Source organism: Betta splendens, chromosome 7 (assembly GCF_900634795.4).
Source record: "Betta splendens chromosome 7, fBetSpl5.4, whole genome shotgun sequence".
In the NCBI taxonomy this organism is placed as follows: Eukaryota; Metazoa; Chordata; class Actinopteri; order Anabantiformes; family Osphronemidae; genus Betta; species Betta splendens.
The window spans coordinates 1713271-1737195 of record NC_040887.2 but is presented as its reverse complement, the minus strand read 5'-3'; the positions used below and the strand labels follow the sequence as shown (position 1 = coordinate 1737195).

At 53.0% G+C, this 23925-nt stretch overlaps 1 protein-coding gene across 1 annotated transcript in view; it reads left to right on the top strand.

The window, feature by feature from the left end:
- Positions 1-972: 972 nt before the first annotated feature.
- plxnd1 (plexin D1) overlaps positions 973-23925 on the top strand; it is a 39640-nt gene continuing 16687 nt past the window's right edge. Inside the window, exons 1-19 of the mRNA XM_029156161.3 lie at positions 973-2980; positions 4422-4598; positions 6855-6986; positions 7348-7448; positions 10856-10985; positions 11752-11929; positions 12095-12203; positions 14454-14481; positions 15891-16005; positions 16396-16503; positions 17421-17533; positions 18077-18181; positions 18832-18962; positions 20027-20225; positions 20302-20448; positions 20587-20743; positions 21090-21193; positions 22332-22395; positions 23487-23521. Coding sequence (XP_029011994.1) covers positions 1766-2980; positions 4422-4598; positions 6855-6986; positions 7348-7448; positions 10856-10985; positions 11752-11929; positions 12095-12203; positions 14454-14481; positions 15891-16005; positions 16396-16503; positions 17421-17533; positions 18077-18181; positions 18832-18962; positions 20027-20225; positions 20302-20448; positions 20587-20743; positions 21090-21193; positions 22332-22395; positions 23487-23521 — 3348 coding nt within the window. The 5' untranslated portion in view covers positions 973-1765. The remainder of the gene's footprint in view (positions 2981-4421; positions 4599-6854; positions 6987-7347; positions 7449-10855; positions 10986-11751; positions 11930-12094; positions 12204-14453; positions 14482-15890; positions 16006-16395; positions 16504-17420; positions 17534-18076; positions 18182-18831; positions 18963-20026; positions 20226-20301; positions 20449-20586; positions 20744-21089; positions 21194-22331; positions 22396-23486; positions 23522-23925) is intronic.

Sequence of the window (23925 nt, the reverse complement as noted above, 5' to 3'; positions counted from 1 at the left end):
TCTGTGTGTGTGTGTGTGTGTGTGTGTGTGTGTGTGTGTGTGTGTGTGTGTGTGTGTGTGTGTGTGTGTGTGTGTGTGTGTGCGCGCGTGTGTGCGTGTGTGTGTGTGTGTGTGTTCTAACTCCATCTGACCACTAGATGGAGGTATTTGGCTTTGCACGTCCGCGTCTCCTCGTGGCTGGGTCCAGTTTGTGTGAATGGTGTCTGAACGTGTCACTGCTCATCACTGCGCAGGTTGGTGCGAGGCCTTCACTCTAGTCTGATGCCAGGAGTGCGAGGGGCCCCGAGGGACAACACGTGCGTTAGAACGCACCCTTTTTCCCTACTTTTGCTGCATTTTCCTTCGCGCTCTCTTTAAACGCACGCATCCTAATTCCGTTGGAACGCTGCGTTTGACGCTCCTCGCTCCTCGATGCTGACGGTTCTGACCCACTGAGCCGCGTCCCCGCAGGACGTCACGGAGCACACGCCCACTCGCTGCCTCCTCGCGCGCACACGCGCAGCCTGCGGGCCGCTGGCGGTTCATTGTCGCCGTGCGGTGGGGGTCATTATGCACTTTATCACTGCGCTTTCGCTCCTTCTCTGCGCCGCCACGTTTGATGCGCATGGCTGTGCGCCAGGGCAAACACGGGGCGCACTTATCTGCCCTCCTGAAAGCTGCAAGCGGCGACGGGGAGAGCTGCGAAAGGCGAGAGCGAGTTTGTCCCCAGAGAAGTGCACGATAAATGGGCGCAGGCGATTCTGCATGATTTAGCATCAACTTTAATTATTGCACGTATTCAAAGATAACACTTGTGGCTCGCCTGATTTATGCGCTGCCTGACGCGTCCGTGGTCGTCTCATTACTGGGAACATTTATTTCCATTCAGAGATGTGAACATATGCGCACCCAGGCTCAGAAATGCTAACCGTATTCGTGCATTTTTAAGTAGGGGCGCATGTGTTGCGCTTGAATATTTATGAGGTAACGCGCGCAAAAGAGGCTGTTGGATAGATGTGAATGTCAAAAAGCGGAAAGGTGCGCGGATGTGCCCATCTGGTAGCACTTTCACGGTGCTTACCGGGCCGTATGTGCCCAACAAGGAGCCCGAGGATCTGCAGAACTAATCCAAGAGCCGGGGAACCGGGGAGCACAGGAGGTGGGCCTGTGACCCGTCATTAACCCCGTGATGAGCGGAACCACGCAGGGGCGGGGACGCATCGAGTGACCAGCGTGAAAGGAAAGATAGTGGCTTATTACAACTTCATACGGCGAGATGGCTTCTAAATGAATGCTTCACTCTATTGGTGACACAGGACAGGATACGTCGCCCTCACGGCTCATGAGTTGGCATCGCTGGTCTCAGGAAACTCATGCACCCTTTGCTTTCTTCCAATTCTCCATCTGCGCATCAGCTGCCGATTAAACAGTAATAAAACATGACTCTGAACGAGTCTGATCACGTGTGTTTGCTTGACGTTGTCCAAAAATTACGCATCAGCAATTCGCCCGGAGCCAATGGTCAGAAGTGATCACCTGGTTGAAAATCCCACCGAGTCCACTGGTGAGTGAGCGCCGTCCGCCTCGGGAGAGGCTGCTGAGCTGCGGAGGACAGAGGAGGCGGCGAGGGGAGGCACGACTCGCGGATCGCGTCATTCTGGGCTTAGGCGCTGAGCAGGAAACAGCCTTTCCTCTCGGATTGTCGCAGTAGGAACAAACACTCAATTTTGTCGTTGCTCAATGCACCCCTCGGCACAGAACACGCGGAAGCCGGTCAGAAGGAAAAATGCCTCCTTCGATAGAGATTGCTGTTCTGCTCCTCGGCGTCCTGGCTCTGGAGACGCGCTGGAGCGCCCGCGCGCTGCTCATCCAACAGTCGTTCGCGTCTCCAAATCAGACCAATAACTTCGTGGTCGATTCGGTGTCCGGAAAAGTCTACCTGGCCACCGTCAACGCCATCTACCAGCTGAACGGATCCCTGAGCGTGGAGGTGGAGAAGCGGACCGGACCGGTGGAGGACAACCTGTTGTGCCACGCGCCACAGCTGCCACAGGCTCCGTGCGAGCACCCCAAAGCCCTCACCGACAACTACAACAAGCTGCTGAAGCTGGACCGACAGCAGGGGGTCGTGGTGGCGTGCGGCTCCGTGTACCAGGGCTTCTGCGAGCTCAGGAAGATGGACAATATCTCCGAAATCGCGGTGGAGTTCCCTCCTCAGGGCGAGAAGACGGTCTTCCCCAGCATGCTCAACATCGCGGCGAACCACCCGAACGCGTCCACCGTGGGGCTCGTGTTCAGGAGCCACGGGGGAAACACCCGGCTGCTCGTCGCGGCCACGTACACGGGCGCCGGGACCCAGTTCTTCCCCAAGAACCACAGCAAAGAGGACCTGCGCTTTGAAAACACCCCGGAGATCGCGATCCGCTCGTTGAACATCAACGATCTGTCCCGACTCTTCACCTACGACATTAACCCTTCGGAGGACAACGTGTTCAAGATCAAGCAAGAGGTTAAAACCAAAAACAAGCTGAACTTCGTGCACGCTTTCATCCAAAAGACTTATTCGTATATTGCCTTTAATAACGATGCGAAAATGGGCCACAAGGAGAGTCAGCCCAACAGCATCCTCGCCAGGATCTGTCTGGACACGGAGAACCCGCGGAGGAGCCCGCCCGGGCCGGACAGCAGGAAGCTGACCGAGTCCTTCATCCAGATGCCGCTGCAGTGTGGATTCAACGGGAACATCTACAACCGCCTGGTGTCCGTGTACCCGGCCGAGATCCACGCAGGCGACGGGGGGAGCTCAGGGCACTACCTGTTCGGAGTGTTCGCCAAAGCGGACAGAAGCTCTGCGCTGTGCGCCTTCAAGTTTGGAGACATCGAGGAGGAGATCCGACAAGGCCGCAGGAACTGCTCCAACTCCCCCAGCAGCGACGTGCAGGTGCTGGACAGCGTGATCCAGGGCTCCGGGGCCGCCTGCATCCACAAAGGGAACCTGGTGGTGAGCGCTGCCAGCTTCGGTTCTCAGTGTGTGGCGTCGGGAGCGGGTTAAGTCGCTTTTACGCACGGCGCGCGAGTGTCGGTCTCATCAGATGGAACGGGTCTAAAGACCTTCCTAAAGGAAATAAATCATTTCAATCCAATACAAACGCTCCACTCCACTCAGCTTTTCCATAAACAATGTCATGAGCTCCACGAGGCAGAACATTTCCCACAAGGGAGCGGCCAATAACAAACCTCATCTTATCCTGATTTCATTCTTTCATTTAGGTTTTGTTTGTTTATGTCTGGATTATTGAGCATCTATTGTTTTTGCTAATTCAAAACAGCCTCAAATTCCTCTTATGCTTAATTCTAGCAAATGAAGCAGTGTTTGTCCCGTTTACGGCAGCTGTGGAGGTTGAGACGTCTGAGAAACGCTCTCTGACAGTTTCCTCCTCTGCTTCTCACCTTTAGCCCCGAGGCTCATGACTTGGAGAGGATCCATGTCACGAGTGGGGGTCACAGTAGATGGTCCAGCGCCAGGGTGGGGTTATGGGAAGGGTGACCCCCCCCCCCCCCCCCCCCCCTCAGAGGGGGGCAATAGTTAGGAGCCTCACTATAAGTCAGCCACGATGCAGGGAATAAACAGCAGCATTATCTGGAGCACGTGGACAGATCGTATCGGCTCTTTTTAAGTGTGTGCTTTCAACTTGCATACCAATAAATGGCTGCCTGGAGCAGACTGAGCATCGTGGCCCGTATCTGGCCCCTGTTTGCCTCTGCATGAATGCTGTGTGCTTCTGGAGCCACACAAAGCTGCGCTCAGTTCTGCACCACTCGCTCAGATTCCGTCCTTTCACTGTTGCCTGTGAGTGACAGAGCGGAGGTTAAAGGCGTGTGTCGGGTCAGCGCCTCGGCCTCGGCGCCGCCGCCGCCGTGTCGGCCGCGGCCTCGGGCCCACGTGATCCGTGTTCTGACCCGGCCCGCTGACACCAACGGCTCCGCTTTATGGAGTTCTTCTTTACGTTGGGACTCATGTCACCGTGACCAGTGAAACGCGATGAAGGCCAGTTCTGAGGGAAATCTACACTTTGATAAGAGACAAAGCTGCGCTGACGGACCCGTGGGAAACGGCTCCACAAATATCCACTCTGCCTAATTCCTTCTTTCTGTTTTTTCAGGTTTTTTTTACTCTGCCTGCACTAAAATATTCAGAGAATTCCCAATAGATCCCGAAGCTCATCCAAGCGCGGCACTAATGTTTTATCGCCGCCTTCTGAGGGTTTGACAAAAGCACAGACTTCTGCGTGTTGTACATGTCGTAAGCCCTTTGAAATGCTGAATGAGATGTGATTTAGACAAACGAGTGGCACCGGTGATGGCTGCTGCCGGCGCCGCTTCCATCGCCGTGCGGGCGCTGATGGTGTGTGTGTGTGTGTGTGTGTGTGTGTGTGTTGCAGCTGCAGCCCGAGCAGCTGGACTGCGGTGCGGCCCACCTGCAGCACCCCCTGGCGCTGCGCCGGCCCCTGAGGGCCACGCCCGTCTGCGAGTACCCGGGTCTGAGCTCCGTGTCTGTGGACAACGTGCACAACCACACCGTGGTCTTTCTGGGAACCAGTAATGGACGACTCCGTAAGGTGAGACCTGAACGCACGCAAGCATCAAACGCTACATTTTTATCCTCAGGTCACAGCAGCACATAATGAACGGAGCCGATACAGTTAACGTGATTGAGCCCTCGAGCTTGGAACGACTCTAACTTTTATGTCGTGCTGCTCTGATGTGGCTGCTGAGCGTTCACTAGACAAACATGCAGCTCCAGAGCCTCCTGTCATGGGTTCCCAGTCCTCCCATCCCCCGCGTCTGGCTGATCCGTGACCCAGCCGGTCCGTTCACTCGCCTCATCACGGGCCTAATGCACCTCAGACCCGGTTCACGGCTAATGGCTCAACATCTGCAGGCGCTCGGCTCGTAAAAGGTTCCCGTCCAATTAGCAGCATTCCTTGGTTCTGTTTCCTCCACATTCCTGGGCCGAACCCGAGGCTCCGTACCTGCTGGTTCTGTGACGCTCTGTGGCGAAGGCACCGCTCGAGCCCCAGCTGAGCAAGCAGTAATGGCTTCCTGTTTATGGCGGATGCTGGGCCGGTTGGGAATCTGCCTCCGTGTTTGTGTGTCTGATTGCAGGTTGGCGAGTCGTTCTAGGTGTTAGACGTCGTCTGCAGCCACTGAGTGATTTCATGTGTTTACGCCGACGAGCGCTCACCCTGTGATCATGTGCTGAACGTGTGTCGGCCTCGTTACAGCCGCTGTGTGTGTGTGTGTGTGTGTGTGTGTGTGTGTGTGTGTGTGTGTGTGTGTGTGTGTGTGTGTGTGTGTGTGTGTGCCCTGAGGACAGAGTTGTTATAGAGGTTAATGGTGCTGTTAGTGTGTGTAATGTGATTCTGACTGTGAGTTTGGCTCCGACTAAACGCAGGGGAACAGTGGTTCAGATTAGGTTAGGCCTCTTTTACTGTCTTCCAGAGAGCCCTCGGTGAAGTAATTTGTAATTACATGCATGTTTTTAATGAAGTCTCTCCCTCCCCATTACAGCTGACTTCCATTTTCCGCCGCCGACAGTGGCCTTTATCTCACTCTCTCTCAGCCGGTTTCACTCCCCTCGGCCCGTGCAGCGCTCGGCTCCTCTGTCCCTCCTGCTTTACTGCACCTCCAACATAATAGGCCTTTGATTCTTTTTGCAAACAAACAGACTCTCTCTCTCCGGCCCCACCTGTCTTTATGCACACTCTCACAGAGGACACTGAATGCCCCGCAGCTGAATGGGCCCTTTCATCTGTACAGACAAACAGTACAGTGAGAGCTGGAGCAGGTGTTGTGTTGTTGGACCTGGCGGTGGGCGGGGCCGGGCCGGGGCCGGGGCCGGGTCGGGTCCGGGTCGGGTCCGGGTCGGGTCCGGGTCGGGTCCGGCCCGGCCCGGGGCCCTCCCTCTCTCCAGGTGTGTGGGCTTCTGTTTGTAGATGAGCACAGCTGCTCGCGCTCCGTCTTCGGGGCAGAAGTGTGTGTTGACGGTGGTACAGAAACACCCGAGCGAAGGTAATGGAGCAGACGTCAATGATTTACTAAGCCGCTGTCTGCTCTGCCTTAGCATTAGTAGCGTCTCCGTGGGCGGCGGCGCTTCGCCTCATGTCGTGTCTGCGCGTGTGACAGGGTGTTTGTGTCGCCAGATGCTGGTCAGCTCACAGGAAGTCACTGGAGGAGACAAGAGCAATCACAGAAATGAGAGCTTTCACTGTCTGTGCGACAGGAAATGTGTGTGTGTGTGTGTGTGTGTGCGTGCGTGCGTGCGTGCGTGCGTGCGTGTACATGTTTTTCCTCCAACGTAGGGACCATAAACCATGTTTTTGCCAACAAGGTGAGGACATTGTGACAACGTGGGGACACTTGGCGTGTGTGTGTGTGTGTGTGTGTGTGTGTGTGTGTGTGTGTGTGTGTGTGTGTGTGTGTGTGTGTGTGTGTGTGTGTGTGTGTGCATGGCTGCAGGAAGGCCAACGTGTGGACAAACAGATAAGGCTCAGGGCTGGAACAAAGGCTCTGCCGAACGTTAGGTTCTCATGTTTCATGAGAACAGGCAGAAACGGTTTGTTATTGACTCGGTTTGTGTCTTAGGTTGATATTGTGACGCTGACACACCTTTTAGTTTGGAGAAATGATCTTGATGTGAAAGTTGCTGGTGTGAATTTCCTGCCGTAGTGGTGGAGGAAATGAAAACAAACAGGTCTGATGTGTTGCTGAGCAGAAGCCACGCAGTGAAACTCGCCCTGAGCTCCATGAGCTGCAGGAAGCAACACTTCACTCGTTCACTCGCTCACCCGCTCACTCTGACGTCTCTCTCACAGCTGACCCTGCTGACAAACATGACCTTGGCCGGTCAGCAGACCCTGAAGCTGCCAGCGAGCGAGCCCGTCCACCACATCATGACCTTTGACCCCAGCGACAGGAACTTCCTCTACCTCATGACCTCCCATCATGTAAGCATTGAACTGAGCCTCCAGTGTGGAGACGTTATGTGACTCTGATTTATTCATGAAGAGGAATCGTAAAAACAACAATCAGACTTCATTTCACATCCAGCGAATCCTTTTCACCTCAATTTATCTGAACACACACATTTGTGGTGAGGACACGTGTACAAACCCTCAGTAGGCTTCTGACAGGATGTGGCTCTAGCTCCTTATGCAAATGCACCGGATCGTGTGGCGACTAAATCACTGCACTTCCTGTTCCACAAGAGAACTGCCGGTGTTTGTGCACATTGATTGAGACGCACTCACATGATATTTGACATGTTTAGAACTATTGACACTGAATAAATGCCTGTGATCTCTGCAGATGCTGAGGGTGAAAGTGGCCGAGTGCGACCAGTGGAGGAGCTGCAGCGAGTGTCTGGGAGCGGGCGACGCCCACTGTGGCTGGTGCACGCTGGAGAACAGGTAGTCACGTGTGATTCAGTCAAATGATGACCTGCACCGCTGCCAAACGCCTGCATTTAGGCAGCGATGAAGCGAACGCTCGTGTCAGAGCATCAGGAGACGGCGGAGCTCGTTTGCTGCTTTTCATCATCCTCATTCTCCATTTCAAAATGTCGCCCGGCTGAATGAGCCTGGGGTTTTTGGGTTGGAAGCTGTTGCTGGATGGAGCTGAATTGATTTGCTATTCATTAGGCCTCATACTGGAGCCGCATCATTGTGTGGAGCGCTCCCCCGGTTCTGACTTGGCTCAAGTGTTACTGTGAGCTGTGATTAGCGTGGCTCTGACAGGACCGGCACTCGCTGGCGTTGGGGGACACGTGTGCGTGTTTGTGTGTGTCTGTGCGTGTCTGTGTGTCTGTTTGTGCGTGTGTGTGTTTGTGTGTGTCTGTGCGTGTCTGTGTGTGTGTGTGTGTGTGTGTGTGTGTGTCTGTGTGTGTGTGTCTGTGCATGTTTGTGCGTGTCTGTGTGTGTGTGTGTTTGTGCGTGTCTGTGCGGCCGGTTGCTTGGTGATTAAAGCAGATCAGAGCAGATAGTGGATTCCTCCATCAGTCGTGCTGTGGCTCTGGAGGCTCGGCCACTGCCCGGGGCCGTTCAGAGCTGGAGGAGTGGAGCTGATGAGGCTGCGTGTCGTGTGTGGATGCGCTTCGACTGTCGCGTCGTCCTCCGTCTCCTCTGCTTCTTCTTCTATCTGTTGTCTCTTCATCCCTTCTCGCTCCGCTGCGTTTCTTCCCCTCGTGATTCCCTGTCCGCCCTCAGCTTCCCGTATTTTCCAGCGCTTTGTGAATGTCGTTATCCCTCTCCCGACCTCCCTCTCCGCCTCCTCGTCCTCCTCCCCTGCTGCCCTTGTGCTCCTCCATCCCTTTACAAAGAGGCGCTGATTGTGATGATGGCGGTGGGAGGGAGAGCGCACACTGGTTCTTTTTACAAGGAAATGTCAAAGTGTGTGAGCGCGAGTGTCTGGCTCTCAGAGGCCACGGAGCTGATGTCATTAGTGTGCGTTTGTGTGTTTGATGCACTGTGTGGCCAGTCACGCCGGCCGCCGGGCCGCCGCTGTGGGACCCCAGGGATCAGAGGGTGGACGGGCTCCTCCGCCACCTCCCTGTCTGATGCGAGTGCAGACACTGAGAGCAGGAATAAAGGAGCACTAGAGCAGCGAGCAGCCTCTGAAGCCTCCTGTCTGTTTGATTTCATGCTCGGCGCTGACGTCTCAGCGCGTCCGCGCAGCGCTAACGCTAGCGCTAGCGCCGAGTCGAGGCCGGCGCTGCTCGGCGTTGGCATTGTTATCCAGGAAACAGAGAGTGGGTGTGTGCGCCGCCGAGGAGCTCGGGCCCTAATCGCTCTTTTCATGCCGGTTAAATCTGCCACATGTCACAAGAAAGCGCTTTAATATCTTTATCTGAATCAAATTACGCGTCATGTGCCGTCTTTGCTAGTCACAAATTATCACGCTTATTTGCATGTGCTCGTCTGAGCGGCGCGGCGTGTTTGTGTGTGCTCTGGGGCTCTTATGTTCTCCCGCTGCTTAACAGTCTCACTGTCTCTCCACCTTATCTGTCACGCAGACACTTAGGAGGTGATGAGTTTTCTCAGGTCATATTTTAGCTGCATATGTTGACTCTGTTTATTTTAAGGAGCTGTTTGAAAAGCTTTTACAGTCAGCAGGCTGCTGGGAGGCAGGTGAGAAGCGTGTGTGTGTGTGTGTGAGAGAGTGTGAGTGTGAGTGTTTATTGTATGATAATTAGCTTTTTCAGCCTTTTAGAGAAGAGAAAGATGCTTTGAATTTATTTGTCTTCACGGCTGCATTTGATGAAATCCTCGGCTGTTTTACCAGGAGGCAGTGGATGCAGTGATGCTGCTGGCGACTGTGGAGCTCACGCTGCTCAGCTCAGGGTGTCAACATGCGTCCTGGACGTCTGCTTGACTTCATGCCAAGTGGAGCATGAGTGTGTGTGTGACGGTCAGATAGATTCTTATGGAAGGAAGCAAACGAAGCCACATGACTCATTGTGACCAAACAGGAAGTTGTCTTTAGTCGAGAAATGTCAAAACACAAGAACTGTTATAAATGTTTGCAATTAAAATATCAAAGATGTTTTGGATCCATGAAAGAAGCCGAACTAGAAAAACTGTAGACTTTAATGTGATCCTTCTGTGATCATCACTCTCATCGTCAGCTGCTTTGATTATTATGGTCTTTGAATCTAATATTTCTGTTTGTGTTGGTGCAGTAGCAGAGTCTGAATCAGGCGCCGGATCGGATCAGGTGTTTGTACCTGAGTCGATCATCCTCGCGTTTGATGCTGTCCGTGTGAACGCCTGGAGGGTTTCACAACATATTTTGTTTATTTCTATTTTGTCTTTAATTGCAAACACAGATTTTCTAGGATCAGGAACAAAAGCAGCATGTTTCGCAAATATTAGCAGCGATAACGTCCACAATATAAACTGAGAATTTGGAAAAACAAACAACAAACTTTTCATGTAGTAGCAAAACAAATGGACCAACGCAGCTCCAGTCAAAATGAAAATGAAATCCATAAGTAAACAGGGACATTTCCAGCATTAGGCTGCTGATCCATAAATCCACCACGTTGTGACTGTGTGTGTTCAGGGTTCACTTCATTTGACTTTCACAGCCACTCAGCTCTATTCTTAGCCTGCGTACGATTTAGCAACTGTCCCTCTGCAGCAACTGGCCGAGAGCTGGACGCTGGCTGTCCACACTCGCAGGCACGCAGACAGGCTCACACTTATTTTAAAACAACTGGGAAGCTGTGGGAGGGACTCGGGATGTGCCAAAGTGGCTCTGTGGCAGCCTGGACGCTGCTAAATGGAGCCTCTCGCTCTGAGGTCACTTTGTTCAGGAGGCAGAGTCCTCTTCAGACGCAAACAAACACCCATGTTCACAGATGCACAGAAATGAGGCATTTACAGATTTAGATGAATATTTCCCTCCAAGTATCCGTCGCCAGGCCCCTGGTCGTAGTGCGTTCAGGAGCGGTTGCCATAGCGATGTGTGTGACCCAGAGTCAAGTAGTCTCTTGTGGTGAGGCAGACGAGCTGACAGCCGAGGTCTGAATGTGACATTAGGAGACCAGAGCAGCTCGTAACTCTGTGGGAAGCAGACCATGAAACCCAGCGGTGAGAATTTGTCAAGTCCGGAATGAAATGAAAACACAACAGTTGGTTTTCTCCTCACAAAGGATGAAATATGGAGCTGTGTGGCAGTTCAGCGGCTTAATGAGCGGCCGCGGCGCCCGCGGGCAGGACGGGGAGGCCCTCGTCTGGTCCAATGACACCATGATGAAGCGTCTGAGTGGACCCGGCACACACTCGTCCTGGTACTGAACTGTGTCCCCTCCGTCCAGATGCAGCGTCCAGGACGAGTGCGCTGAGGGGCTGCGGGCTCGCTCCTGGATCAGCCTGGGTGAAGGCCCCCTGCAGTGCCCGTCTATGACCCTCACCCCCCCGGAGATCAGCATCTCTGCAGACATCAAGGTACCAGCCTGCTCCTCCATGTTGTTGCTGTGTATTTAAAGCTGATGCCTCATGGCCACATTTAGAAGCTGACACCTCTCCTATTATTAAACAGCTTTGTGCTGCTGTGGCTGCTTTACCAACCTCAATATCCGCTCAACAACTTGTAACTGTTTCTGGCGGTCATGTAATGGAGGAATTACAACCACGTGGTCATTAGCTCACACACGTTTGACACGTCTGAAGATATTTGACCTTTAATTACAGCTCTAATTAGACGAGCCTGAGAGACGACAGGTCATTAAGCGCTTCATTAATGGCGGGTGTTTGCTGCGTTCGGGTGCTAACGGCTCCAGCAGCTGCCTGATCCCCGGCAGGAAGCTGGGCTCAAGGTTGTCTCCTGGAGCAGGAAGCAGCAGGCAGGAAGTCAGGCCTCGGCCAGGAAATGATCGATTCCAGCGAACAATGGGCCGGTCTGCAGTGGCTTTAGCACATGTCGCTGCCCCTCGCGCTTCCTCCTCCACGCCTCATTCCACCCTCCTGCTTTTTTCTCACGTTGAAATGATTTTAAATGAAATTCAGTCATGTCAGCGAGGTGTTATGTTTCTCATTATAGGTCTGTCATACTTCATCACGCAGCCAGATTTAGACGTGAATGTAGCACGGTGCCATCTGTTTCTTCATTGCACATAGTTTCTCTGGCTGAACAAACTAACGAAGTGACGCCAAAGTACAGGCAGCAGCACGCGGCCTCCACCTGACTACAGGCTCCATTTGTGGCCCGCAGGACGTGGGCATCCTGATAAACGGCAGCGTTCCCGACCTGGTGGGCTCCCGGGTGGAGTGTGAGTACGGGCCGGGCGTCTCCACCGCCGCCACCGTCCACCTGGACTACGGCTCGGCTCAGATCCAGACCTGCCCCCTGCTCCCCCGTCACAGCTACCGGCCCATCCTGCCCGGCGCAGGTGAGGCTGTGCTCCCTTCCCACAATGCACTGCAGGGACGTAGGAGGCCGGCCCAAGTTGAACGCTCCCTCTTCAGTCCGGCTTCAGGACGCTCGGCTTGTGACACTCACATCGTGTCGAATGCTCCACAGATGCAGCTTTGTTCACACGCTTTTGTTTCCCCAGATCATCTGAGTGTTTCACTGGCAATAAAAGTGAACGGCACGTCTGTGGTTTCTGGGAGCTTCGTCATCTACGACTGCGAGAGGACGGGAGCGATTCACCCCAAGACGGCGTGAGTCATCGTTGTTGTCACAGCTGCTGGTGATCCCTTGGGTTCGTGATCCTGCAGAGTCTAGCAATCGACGGGATCCTTCCTCTTATACGTTGAGCCAACGTAGCTACTTCACAGATTAACGTTACATATGTGAATCCTATTTTATACAAATGATTAAACATAATTGAATGTAATGCGAAGCATGAAGAGAAATGTGTGACCTGAAGCGCAGCGTTGGTCACATGGCTCCTGGCGTCACATGAATCCTTCATGCAGCATTAAACTTCTGCAGGACCCACATTTGTCTGCCTGCCATCATCCTCTCCACTTGAATAGCAGGAGGTCCTTCGATCCAAACCTTTTCCAAAGACAAATAATTACCAATTGCCACAATTATATTTTTCTAAACATAGAGACGCTTAAATATCAGCCAAATGTCACCGGAGCCTCTGAGGCTTTGTGGACGTGCACGTAGAGCTAGAAGGTGCAGAGCCGCTTGTGCTTCGTCCCAAACCTGGTCCTCACGTTTTCCCTGGTTTCTATTTAGGTCACTGTGGGTAAATATGACCAACACGTACTCCTGGAGGGCTTCTACTGTTTGCTTTGCTCACAGTTTCTCAGCGCAGGATCAAATGTGGGATTAATATGCTGTAAACGTTGAGCCAGAGGAAATTGGACGTGTGTGTAGCTGGTCCTGGTGTTTGTGTTTGTGAAGGACTGGGACGTGCGTGTCCTGGTCACAGAGAAGCTTTTCTCTCCAGCTGCTTTTCTGCTGCACGTTGGCCCATGTCAGAGGATCAGCTTGATCTGTGTGTGTGTGTGTGTGTGTGCGTGTGTGTGTGTGTGTGTGTGTGTGTGTGTGTGTGTGTGTGTGTGTGTGTGTGTGTGTGTGTGTGTGTGTGTGTGTGTGTGTGTTTGTCTGACAGTCTGGGCGTGTCCCCTTTGTTCCATTCGTGAACGTCTCAGGTTGAACGTGTGCGGGTCTGGGCCCAGAAGCGCTCGGCGCCCGGCGCTCGGTGCTCGGTGAGGTCCGGGAGTGTGAAATTAGATGGTGGTTTGCTGAAGGTGATAATGAGCAAAGTGCCATCCTCCCAGGATGAGCATCGAGCTGCAAACTGCGCAGCCACTACACTCTATCAGATTTTAATCACTTCAAGCTGCTTTTTTAATAAGCCCTAAAGAGGTTTTTATGAGCCGCGTTTAAATGAACCCAGTCTCTTTGTTTTGTGCTTTATGAAGAAAATCCATCACATTTCTCATGTTACAGCTAAAACATGTAAAAGCTAAAAAGCTAAAGTAACTTTCATATTTTGATGTTTACATCATCTGAACGCGAGCAGGACGATGTCAGAGGAAACGAAGGCGTCAATAGCAAAAATAGAGTTGCACAAGAGGCTAAAACATGAAACCGCTGAATCAACATTAGTTTGATTCCAACAAGTGTATTGAAGAACAAAGTCACTTTCAATTCAATTCAATTTATTTATATAGCGCCAAATCACAACAAAGTTTAAAGCTTGTTAAGTAAAGTTGCTTAGTGTGAATTATGAATTCACGTCAGCACATTAATGGTTAAATGATGCAGGACGTCAACGTGGGTTTGGGTTTTATGGATCTTGCGCTCGGTCACTGTTTGTGTTTCAGACCCGCTGCTTCTGGTGTGAGTGTGTTTAGACAGTTCTCCCATGACCCATTAAACTGGTCACTAGGCAAAGTGCTAATGACAACCAGACGCCAGCATTCCAGGCTCGCCCAAACCCGACCAGCTCTCTCTCTCTCTCTCTCTCTCCACCCCATGCTTGGGCCGCAAACCGCTCATCTGGCGCAGTTCTCATGTGTGGACAGCTGCCACACGGCTCGTCTTGCGTGTCTGGTGATGTGTGTGTGTGTGTGTGTGTGTGTGTGTGTGTGTGTGTGTGTGTGTGTGTGTGTGTGTGTTTTGTGCACGTGTGTGTGCACGTGTGCGTGCATGTGTGCGTCCGTGTGTGTGTGTGTGTGTGTGTGCGTGCGCTTGTGCGCATGTGTGTGCGTGAGCTGCTGTGGTCTGGAGGAATGTCATGCGCTGTTGAAAGTCCCCTCTGATCTCCATCTCTGACCGGCTGACAGCTGTTTGTGTTTGGTGATTGTGAGGACAGGAAAGGCCCCGAGCGAACTGAGGAGCTGGCTTGCCGGGAGGGTACTCGTGATGATGGCCCTATCCTTGCAACATCAGCTTTCCATAAATCTGCCAGCGTTATCCACGCGACGCACGGTGTTTTTTTTTCTGAGCACCAGCGAGCGGGAGCTGCCCGTCACGGTGAGCGCTCACGCAGCTCGCGTGGATCCTGTTAATTTAGGTTATCACCCGTCGTCTGTCACACGCGACTCCAGCCGAGCGCCGAGTGCATCCAGACAAGAGCCGAACCATCTGTGAAGCTCAGTGGAACAGATTTGATCTGCACACGTCCATGCGCAGCCAACGGCGTGTGTGGCTGTATGTATTATGAATGGCGTGCGATCACGTCACCGTGAATCAGCGGTTAGTGGGCGAGAGCTGCCACTCGCTGCCACTGCAGCTGCAGTGGAACAGGAAGACGCTTCCGTCTGGTGCTTTATCAGCCTTTCTATCAGCCTCTACACGATCACCTCCACAGACACTATCTGCTGCACCTCTGACTCACTCGTGATCTCATCTCCCACTTCTGTTTTTGTTTAGTCTTTCCATCACAATTAAAGGTCCTGATTGGGACGTGGCCGAGCCCCGGGTCGGCCCCGTCCCGATAAGACCAGACTTTGCTTTTCCTCCAGCACATTCCTCTTCTGTTGTTAGGGAGGGAAAGCGTTCATCTATATTTAAATACAACCAGGCTGTGAGTGGCTCGTTGAAATAGCTCGGAAGCTCCCGTTCGCTGTAAAGAAATGGAAGCAGCGCTCTCTCTCTCTCTCCTGGTGTACCTGTGGCTCGCTCGCCCGCCCCCTCTGTCTCTCAGGATGTCTGAGAATAAACACAGGCAATTAGCAAAGACACAAGGCAGGGCAAGGGTCAGAGCAGATGTCATAACACACATGGGTGGGCTGTGATGGGAGCGGCCCGGCTGATTTGTGCACACGTTGACAGGCACATAAATACACAGAGCATTGGAATAAATACATGCGCTACACGCTGAGCATGCTTTTACACAAGTGCTGCGCCTGACGCTGAAGCTGAGTTGCACAAGTGGAAGTAGGGAAGCAGTGTTTTTGTACCCAAGTGAAACAGGAACACAGAACAATGGCATTTTCCCCTCCATTACACCACAACGAGCTGCTGCAGCCTCTGGAAGATGTGTTCTGCACGCCTGGGTAAATAAACGTCTGGGCAGAAAGGGAGAGAATGAATAAGGAACGGCGCCGCGTCCAATGAGGCAGCTTCTCCTCAGAGAGAGAGGAAGGATTTGGTCGGAGGCTCGGAGGCTTTTCATTTGAGGCTCTTTTTATGAACTATGTTGAGACGGGGGGGCGAGTGACGGATGTGAGCAGGGACTCAGAGACCCTGCTGACTAATCACTAGGCAGAAGTGAAAGTCTCTCTCTTGTCACATCTGGGTTACGCTGAACTGGGCGACTCCTTTGGCTGAGACCATTTTTCAAACGCTGCTGTTATTTCTGCGTGTGCACCTGTGCTCATGAAAAACAGCTGCGTGCACACGTACGCGCACGCTCATTGGTCGCACTCTCTCCTGTTCAGGTGCAAGTGGGAAACTTTCATCACACCATCGCCAAGGTGCAGCTGGGCGGCAGCGAGCTGGCCATCGTGGTGTCCATTGTGGTGTGCTGTGTGCTGCTGCTGCTGTGCACCGTGGGTAAGTGGAGGCGTGCACCATCCAGATGTGGAGCAGAGGAATCTGGAGGAGGTCAGAGTTTCCTGTACGGTGCACAAAGACACCACTGTTCCTCCCGCTGTCTAGTGTGTGTGTGTGTGTGCGTGCGTGCGTGCGTGTGTGTATCTGCTTTGAAGCTGTTCTCAAATAATCACAAAAGCAAAAGTTGAATCCATATATTCTCAACATTGAGACTGTTCATGTTCTCACTGGCTCACACACACACGCACGCACGCACGCACACACACAGACACACACACACACACGCACGCACGTATGATCATAATTTCACAACATCAAAACATCTTCTGACTTAATGGAAATTGTTACAATTGGCGTCAGGGTAAAAGCATTGTGTGTCTTTTCTCCCAGCTCTGGTTGTGTACTGCACAAAGAGTCGAAGGGCGGAACGCTACTGGCAGAAAACCCTTCTCCAAATGGAGGAAATGGAGTCTCAGATCAGAGAGGAGATCCGCAAAGGTGTGTTCACACATAAACAGCTGGTGGGGATAATGTCCAGACGCATGTGCGTGTCTGCGTCTGAGCTTTTGTTTCGGCGCTGCAGCGGTCGACAGATTTGTGCCCGGTCAGCGTGACTCACCAAACACAGAGTCTGACAAACCATCAGTCACCCAGTCGCCGACTCGCGGCGGCCGCATCACCTCCGCCGCGTCAGGGGCCTTGGACCGAAGCCGCGTGAAGGCCACCGCCTCTGAGCCGCCAGATTTATGGGGAGCGACGGGGAGGACGGGCGGAGGAAGAGGAATGTAGGGAGGAAGCAGAGGCGTGGGGGGGGGGGGGGGGGTCACAGGACCAGGGTGAGTGTGCACAAAGTGAGGGAACGTCTGCAAACGTGTGGTGCAGAAGCAGAAGCAGAGAGGAGGAACCGACGGGTTCCGGGTTTCAGGGAGGACTTGTAGGAGGCGTTGGTGCATTAATAACCTGGAGGAGTGATGACATGTGCCTTAAGGCCCTCGGGTCCCGTTTCCTCCGCTTTCTACACAAACACGCCGTGATACTGCGTAACCCAAATCCGTCTCTCATCCTGCAGCAGGGACTGTTTTTCCCCGGCGCCGTCTCATTAGACGAGAACATTATCCTCGCGTAGAACGCTCTACACAATAAGTGGCCGCTGCATTAGATGCAGATTACAGCGTGTGGACGTGCAGAGACTTCTGCTTGTAAACCTCAGCCGGGACACGTGTTTTGGATGAGGGCCTCAGAGCGGATTTGGCTGCTCCGGGTAAATGTTTGCCTGCTGATCCGAGCTCCGAGCAGAACCTCACGCTCCGTCTAGGAAATGCACTGTTCCAATGCTCAGCTGTTCATTGCATCGGCCTCAAAGCGGGTTCTGGACAGAAACAACGGTCGTCTGAACCGACTCTTTGCTGTTTTAGGCTTTGCAGAGCTGCAGACAGACATGACGGACCTGACCAAGGAGCTGAACCGCAGCCAGGGCATCCCCTTCCTGGAGTACAAGCAGTTCGTGACGCGCACCTTCTTCCCCAAGGTGAGAAACCTATTCGTCCTCCGTATCTGATCTCCAGTCACAGACTGAGAACACCATTTGTCTCCACGGTCCTAATGTTTATTTTTCACAGCACAAATATGCAGGACATGAATTCACCTTGGAGCTTTGAAACCCACAGCCGGTGCTGGTCTGCGTCTGGGCCCCTGTAGAACAGTGAACCGGCTGTGGTTCTGTCTGAGGCAGAACCACAGCCGGTTCACTGTCGTGGTTCTGTCCGTGGCTGTGGTTCTGTCTGAGGCTGTGGTTCTGTCTGTGGCTGTGGGTGGAAGCGTAGCCTCCCACAGACAGAACAATGGCGGCGCTGAGACGGGGTTTCATCCGCGCTCTTGCTCAACGGCCGCTTCCTGTCGTGTGTGGTGGAACAAACGGAACCTCCAGACGCTCCTTGTAGCTTGGACAAACACAAAGCAGCGCCAGACGCGGGCCGAGCAGCAGCTAAATGCAGCCTCCTGCCTCTGGGCCAGTGGTCTCTGGCTACGACCACAGCTGAGTTTGTAATGAAAATGTTGTGCCGTGTTTCAGATGTGCTCCGATTACGAGAAGAGCCTGGTGCAGCCCGTCTATGAGAACCACGCCCTGGGCCCGCGGGCTCTGCCGGAGACCCACCCGCTGCTGCAGGACTGGCAGGTGAGGGGTTAATCCATTAGCAGCGCCTCCTTCCACCACAGTGACTTGATTCAGGCCCGGTTTCAACTGGGTCACGCCAGAACACTCGCGTCTCATTGTGGCTCCTTGTGAGGGAGACCCGCTTCCAGCGGGTCGAGCGGCACGCGGCCCACAGCCCGAACGACGGGCCGCTGCCGCTGAAGTCGGGCTCTGCTTCCTCTGTGAGAGGAGCGAGAGTCGCAGGACGTCACGCGTCTGGGGCTGAAAATGGAAGCGCGTGCACGTGTAACGACTGCGGCGCCGGTTTTGGGTCGGCAGCCGGGGGAAGCTGTCTAACGGTGATGAAGTGCCTCGAATCCGCATCGTCTTCACAGGAAGTGTTTTCCAGGTCACAGCGAATAAATCTCACAGGCGGCATTTATCTTAATGGACACCCCTGCTCTCTTTCTGTCAGACGGCGAACGCAGCATATGGCTGCGGTCCAGAGGGAAGACTTCATCACGCTGCTTAGTCGCACCCGTAGATGGGCCACACTCATTAAGTCGACTCGGCACATTTAGAGACCATCACACAGTGTATTAATACAGTGCAGGGAACCCGAGAGAGACCGAGCGCCAGACGGGTCCCTGGAGACGACAGGAAGTAACGCTTTCTCCTGCTTGTGTCGTCAGGCCACCGACAGCACGCGGCCCAACGTGGAGGAGGGCATCACCTTGTTCTCCACTCTGCTCAGCAACAAGCACTTCCTCATCACCTTCGTTCACGCCCTGGAGCAGCAGAAGGACTTCGCTGTGCGAGACAGGTGCGTGTTTCAGCTGTTTGAGGGTGAGACTGTTGCCTCGTCTTAATAAGGAGCAAATGAGTGAGTGTGATGTGGAAGGTGTTGCTTGTTGTGATGACAATTATCGCCCGACTGGCTCCTCGTCCGCACCTTTACTCACACCGGAGACGTAGAGTGCAGAACGGGAAGAACGGGCAGCCCCCCCTCTAACCCTAGACGGGGGGCAAAAGGACTTTAAAGGGAATTGGCAACCCAAGTAATACCGAGCGTTCAGAGGCCACACCCTTACTCTTCTTCTTCTACTTCTTCTTCTTGTTCTTCTCTTGCACACAGTGCAGATGGTGGAGACGGTGCGAGCAGAACTAGAGTTATGGGAGGCCACATCATTCGGAGGATGTAGCGTTGAGGAATGAGGAAGGCGGGGGAGGAGGAGGAGAGGAGGCGGAGGGAGGGATGAGGAGGAGGAGTGGAGGGGAGGGGAGGAGGCGAGGAGGAGGAGGAGGAGAGGAGGAGGAGGAGGAGGAGGGAAGGTAGGTCGGAGTGAGGAGGGAAGGAGGCGAGGGGGACGAAGTAGAGAGGAGGAAGGCGGAGAAGAATAAGAAGGAGCCTACACTGAATCCTCCATTCAATATAATCTGCTTTCTTCACGCCTCCTTCTCACTCCTCCTCTCATCTTTCTTCTTCTTCTTCTTCTGCCTGGCTGCCACTTTCGCAGGAGTGTGGCGGCTGGAACATTGCAGCTGTGGCCGCTTTGGTCCGAGTGGCCTGGAAGCAGACAGTGATTGTGGAGAATGAGACGAAGCGGAGGCAGAGCCTCATCGCTGTCCCAGCTCAGCGTCAGCACTTACTGACTGATGCAGCCGCTCCCCCGGATTAAAGGGGCTTTGTTAAGGAAATCCCCTGCACTTCTGGATTTGCTCACCCAGACACTCCCTGCACCACGGCTGTTTTTGGCTGCTTGGGGAGGAGGGAGCTCTAATGTGGCTATTTTTAAACCTCCACTGACTCCACACTGACAGGGGCTGTTTGTAAGTGCATGTTTTGACTTATGTGCCTCCTCTGCTCATCTGCTCCCCATCCTTCAGATGCAGCCTGGCATCTCTGCTCACCATCGCCCTCCATGGCAAACTGGAGTACTACACCAGCATCATGAAAGATCTGCTGGTGGATCTAATTGACGCCTCGGCGTCCAAGAACCCGAAGCTGATGCTGCGCCGCACGGAGTCTGTGGTGGAAAAGATGCTGACCAACTGGATGTCCATCTGCATGTACAGCTACCTCAAGGTGAGGATCAGCGGAGGAAGCACGCGACTAATGACGGCGGCGCCGCTGTTTGACTCCGCTCTGCCTCATCCTCCAGGAAACGGTGGGCGAGCCCTTCTTCCTGCTGCTGTGTGCCATCAAGCAGCAGATCAACAAGGGCTCCATAGACGCCATCACGGGGAAGGCCCGCTACACCCTCAACGAGGAGTGGCTTCTGCGCGAGAACATCGAGGCCAAGCCTCAGGTCTGAGCTGCAGCTTCACACGCAGACCTTGACTTTGGAGGTCACACATTCATTCATCACAGAGGCGTCCGTCGGCTCCAACTCCAAACTCCCCCGTTACGGCCGGGTGTGAAACCAGAGGCTCTGTTTGTTTTGCAGAACATCAACGTGTCCTTCCAGGGCTGTGGCATGGACTCGCTCTCTGTCAGGGTCATGAACACAGACACCATCTGCCAGGTGAAAGAAAAAATCATAGAGGCCTTTTATAAAAACCTGCCGTTCTCGCAGTGGCCGCGGGCCGAGGACGTGGACCTGGGTGAGAGCACATTTCCTCATTATTCTCCTCCTTTTCTCTCCCCACTCCTCCAAGACATAGTAATCTCCTTTGCAAAAGGTCAATTCCTCTCATGAAGCTGCACTAACCTGAGGCTGTAATATAATAAATGACAGAATGCATTGAGGAGAGTGTACAGTCATAATCACAAAGAGTTATTGCTTTCAAAGCCTGCAGAGCTGATTTGATTAATGGCGCGAGAATATTTCCACAGGTCGTGACACGGAGTTAAAGCAGGGCCCACCGCTTTCCCACATTTATGCCTTTCTTCCAAATGGAGGATGAAACTGTCTGATATTCTCTCGTTCCCCACGTCTCCTTCCTCCAGAGTGGTTTGACTCCGGTAGCAACAGCAAACTGCTGCAGGACCTGGACAATTCATCAGTGATGGAAGACGGCCGCAAGAAACTCAACACGGTCTTTCATTACCTGGTGAGTGTGTGTGTGATAGTGTGTGTGTGTGTGGTGGGTGTGTGTGTGTGTGTGTGTGTGTTGTGGGGTGTGTGTGTGATTGTGGTGGTGGGTGTGTGGGTGTATATGTGTGTGTGTGGGTGTGTGGGTGTTGTGGTGTGTGTGGTGGTGTGTGTGGTGTGTGTGGAGTGTAAGTGTGGTGGTGATGAGGTGTGTGTGTGTGTGTGTGTGTTGGTGTGTAGGAGGGTTGTGCATGGGGGTGATGGTGTGTGTGTGTGTGTGTGTGTGTGTGCGTGTGTGTGTGTGCGCGTGTGTGGTGCTTCATGCACCTGTTTCCTCCATGTTTTACCAGTGGGAGCGTTGAAGGTGAGGCTCCAGTGTAAGCGCTGGTGCACGTGTTGGTTGTGTAGCTGTAGCTGAGCACACGTAGCAGCTGCAGGTGTTGAAGCGTTCACATTGTCTGAATGTGAGCTGCTGAATGTCACTACATCACTGTGCATCATTAATGAGGTCATTTTGGGAGTAATCAGGATAATAATATGTTCGTATCATTCTGCTCAATATGAAATAAGAAATGTGTTATTTTAATATGTGGTGTGTTAATTAGGACCAAGCTCTAAGTGATCAGACTGAGTGAGCTTCTATAAAGTGAAACATGATTCAGCCTTTAGAATCTGTCATGACTACTTTAAACCAGGCTTCTGTGGTTGTTACCTTTAACTCACGTCTGGTTTCTTTTTTAATAACTTTACTGTATTTTTTGCTTTGGTCAACAACTCTCAGCTGTTTCCCTCCCATTAGAAGTATTTTGCTTCTGACTTTGTTCATTGGTGCGTGAGCAAACAGACGCCGTGACCCCCGGCCTTCGACCCGTTACCTGGACTTGTTAAGTGCTGTGTTTAGTTTTTGCTGCGCCGTTGGGACGCGGCTGTGAAAGCAGCGAGCTGCAGCGTGTACCAACAGTGTGGGTTCACCAGCGGAGCTGCTCAGTCCATTACTGCAGGTGGACTTTAATGAGCCCGGCCAGACTTCCCCAGGCCAACCTAGACGCTCACACAAGCTCTCAGCACCACGTGGCCCTCGAGGGCCTGCTAATGACGCTGCTCTGCTGCACCCGTGCTGACCTCTGACCCCGTGACCCCTGTCCTCTCCTTACCAGGTCCCTGAGGGGGCGTCGCTGGCCATGAGCATGAAAGACAGGAAGGAGAACAGCCTGGGGAGAGGTACGTCACCCCTCACCCTCACCCGCACCCTCACCCTGTCACCCACACCGGCCTAACTACACACTCACTCCATCAAAAGCAGCAGCACACGTTAGCTGCTCCAGGAACACGATACACGCTTGTAAACATGCCTGAAACCACACACCCTCCACCCCCAGAAGACACGGCAGACATCTAAACACACTCCTACCTCATAAATCACAAAACCAACTCGCACTGCAATTACGCTACTGCTTCATTTGGGGCTTTATTTCCCAGCGTTATAGATTTCCTCCATTAGCAAATGTCAGCTTGCGGGAAAGAATGTGACACAAATTGGCCCATTGTCCGGCCTCAAGCACAAATATAATGACTGCTCCGCCTGTTGACAGATGAGTTTACATGCAGCCTGTCCGCTTGCTGTCTGGCGTCTACCTTACATAATCAGAACCAGAGCGGAGCCCAGTTGTGCGTCCATCAAAGCCCCTGCTCGCATTCATACGGGCCAAAGCGCCTGCGTGGAGCGGACCTGGCCGCGGCTTCAAAGCGCCAGGGTGCCGGCCGCTGCTGCCTGGCTCATAAAGCGTGGCAGGTCTGCATGGAGGCGGCTGTAATGGGATCACACTGTCTCTGTCCTTGTTTCCCGGCTCGCGTGTACAATAATTCACTGTATTTGTGTTTGGACAAGCAGCCTCACATCTGCTGGCGCGCGCGTGTTTGGATCTATATATAAACTAGCATGTTTAATGCTGCTTCCCAGCCTTGGCCCAGCATTACCATCTCATTACACTGGCTCCACAGCCAATCACAGACTCCGTGTGTCTGTCTCCCATAATCTCCCTCTTTTCTCTCTCCTTTCACTCGTAATCTTTCTCTTTCATTCTCTCAGACAGCTCCCCTCCCCTCCCGACCCACAGTCCACCTTAATCACTTTCTTCTCTTGCATGTACTCTATCTCCCTTGCTCTCCTGTCAATCTGGCTCCTGTTATTTTTTCCCTGTCTCCTATCTGTCACCCTCCTCCTGCCTCCTCCCCCCCTCTCAGGTCTCCACCTTGCTGATTGCACATTGTTTCATGCTATACGTTTCTTTTTTTGTCTCCTTCTCTTTTAGTCAAAGATCTGGACACGGAGAAATACGTGCACTTGGTGAGTTTGTCGTGCACTGGAATGCAGTGCAGAGCTTCTCCTGCGTGTGCGTGTTCGTCAGCCTGCAGCGGGTCTGGGGGGGGTGAACGGAGGTGAAGAGGAAAGCTGCTGAGAGGACATGACAGCGCTAATGCTGCTTAAGCTCTTTTACAAACGTCAGCCCAGATATGGGCCCTTTGACTTTAGAATAATGAGTTCTTTAGAGCACAATTTGCCGGGTGAATAGTTAGTTTAACACGACAGTTTGGTCTTTTTTACACAAGTAGCTGCTTCTTTTCCTTCAGCTCCCCTATTTCGAGCCGAGGACGTGATCCTGCACAAAACAACCACGGAAATTTCCCAACTCCTTTCATTTCCTCATTCAGTTTATCCTTCAGTGCTTCAAAACGCCCTGACGTGATTTA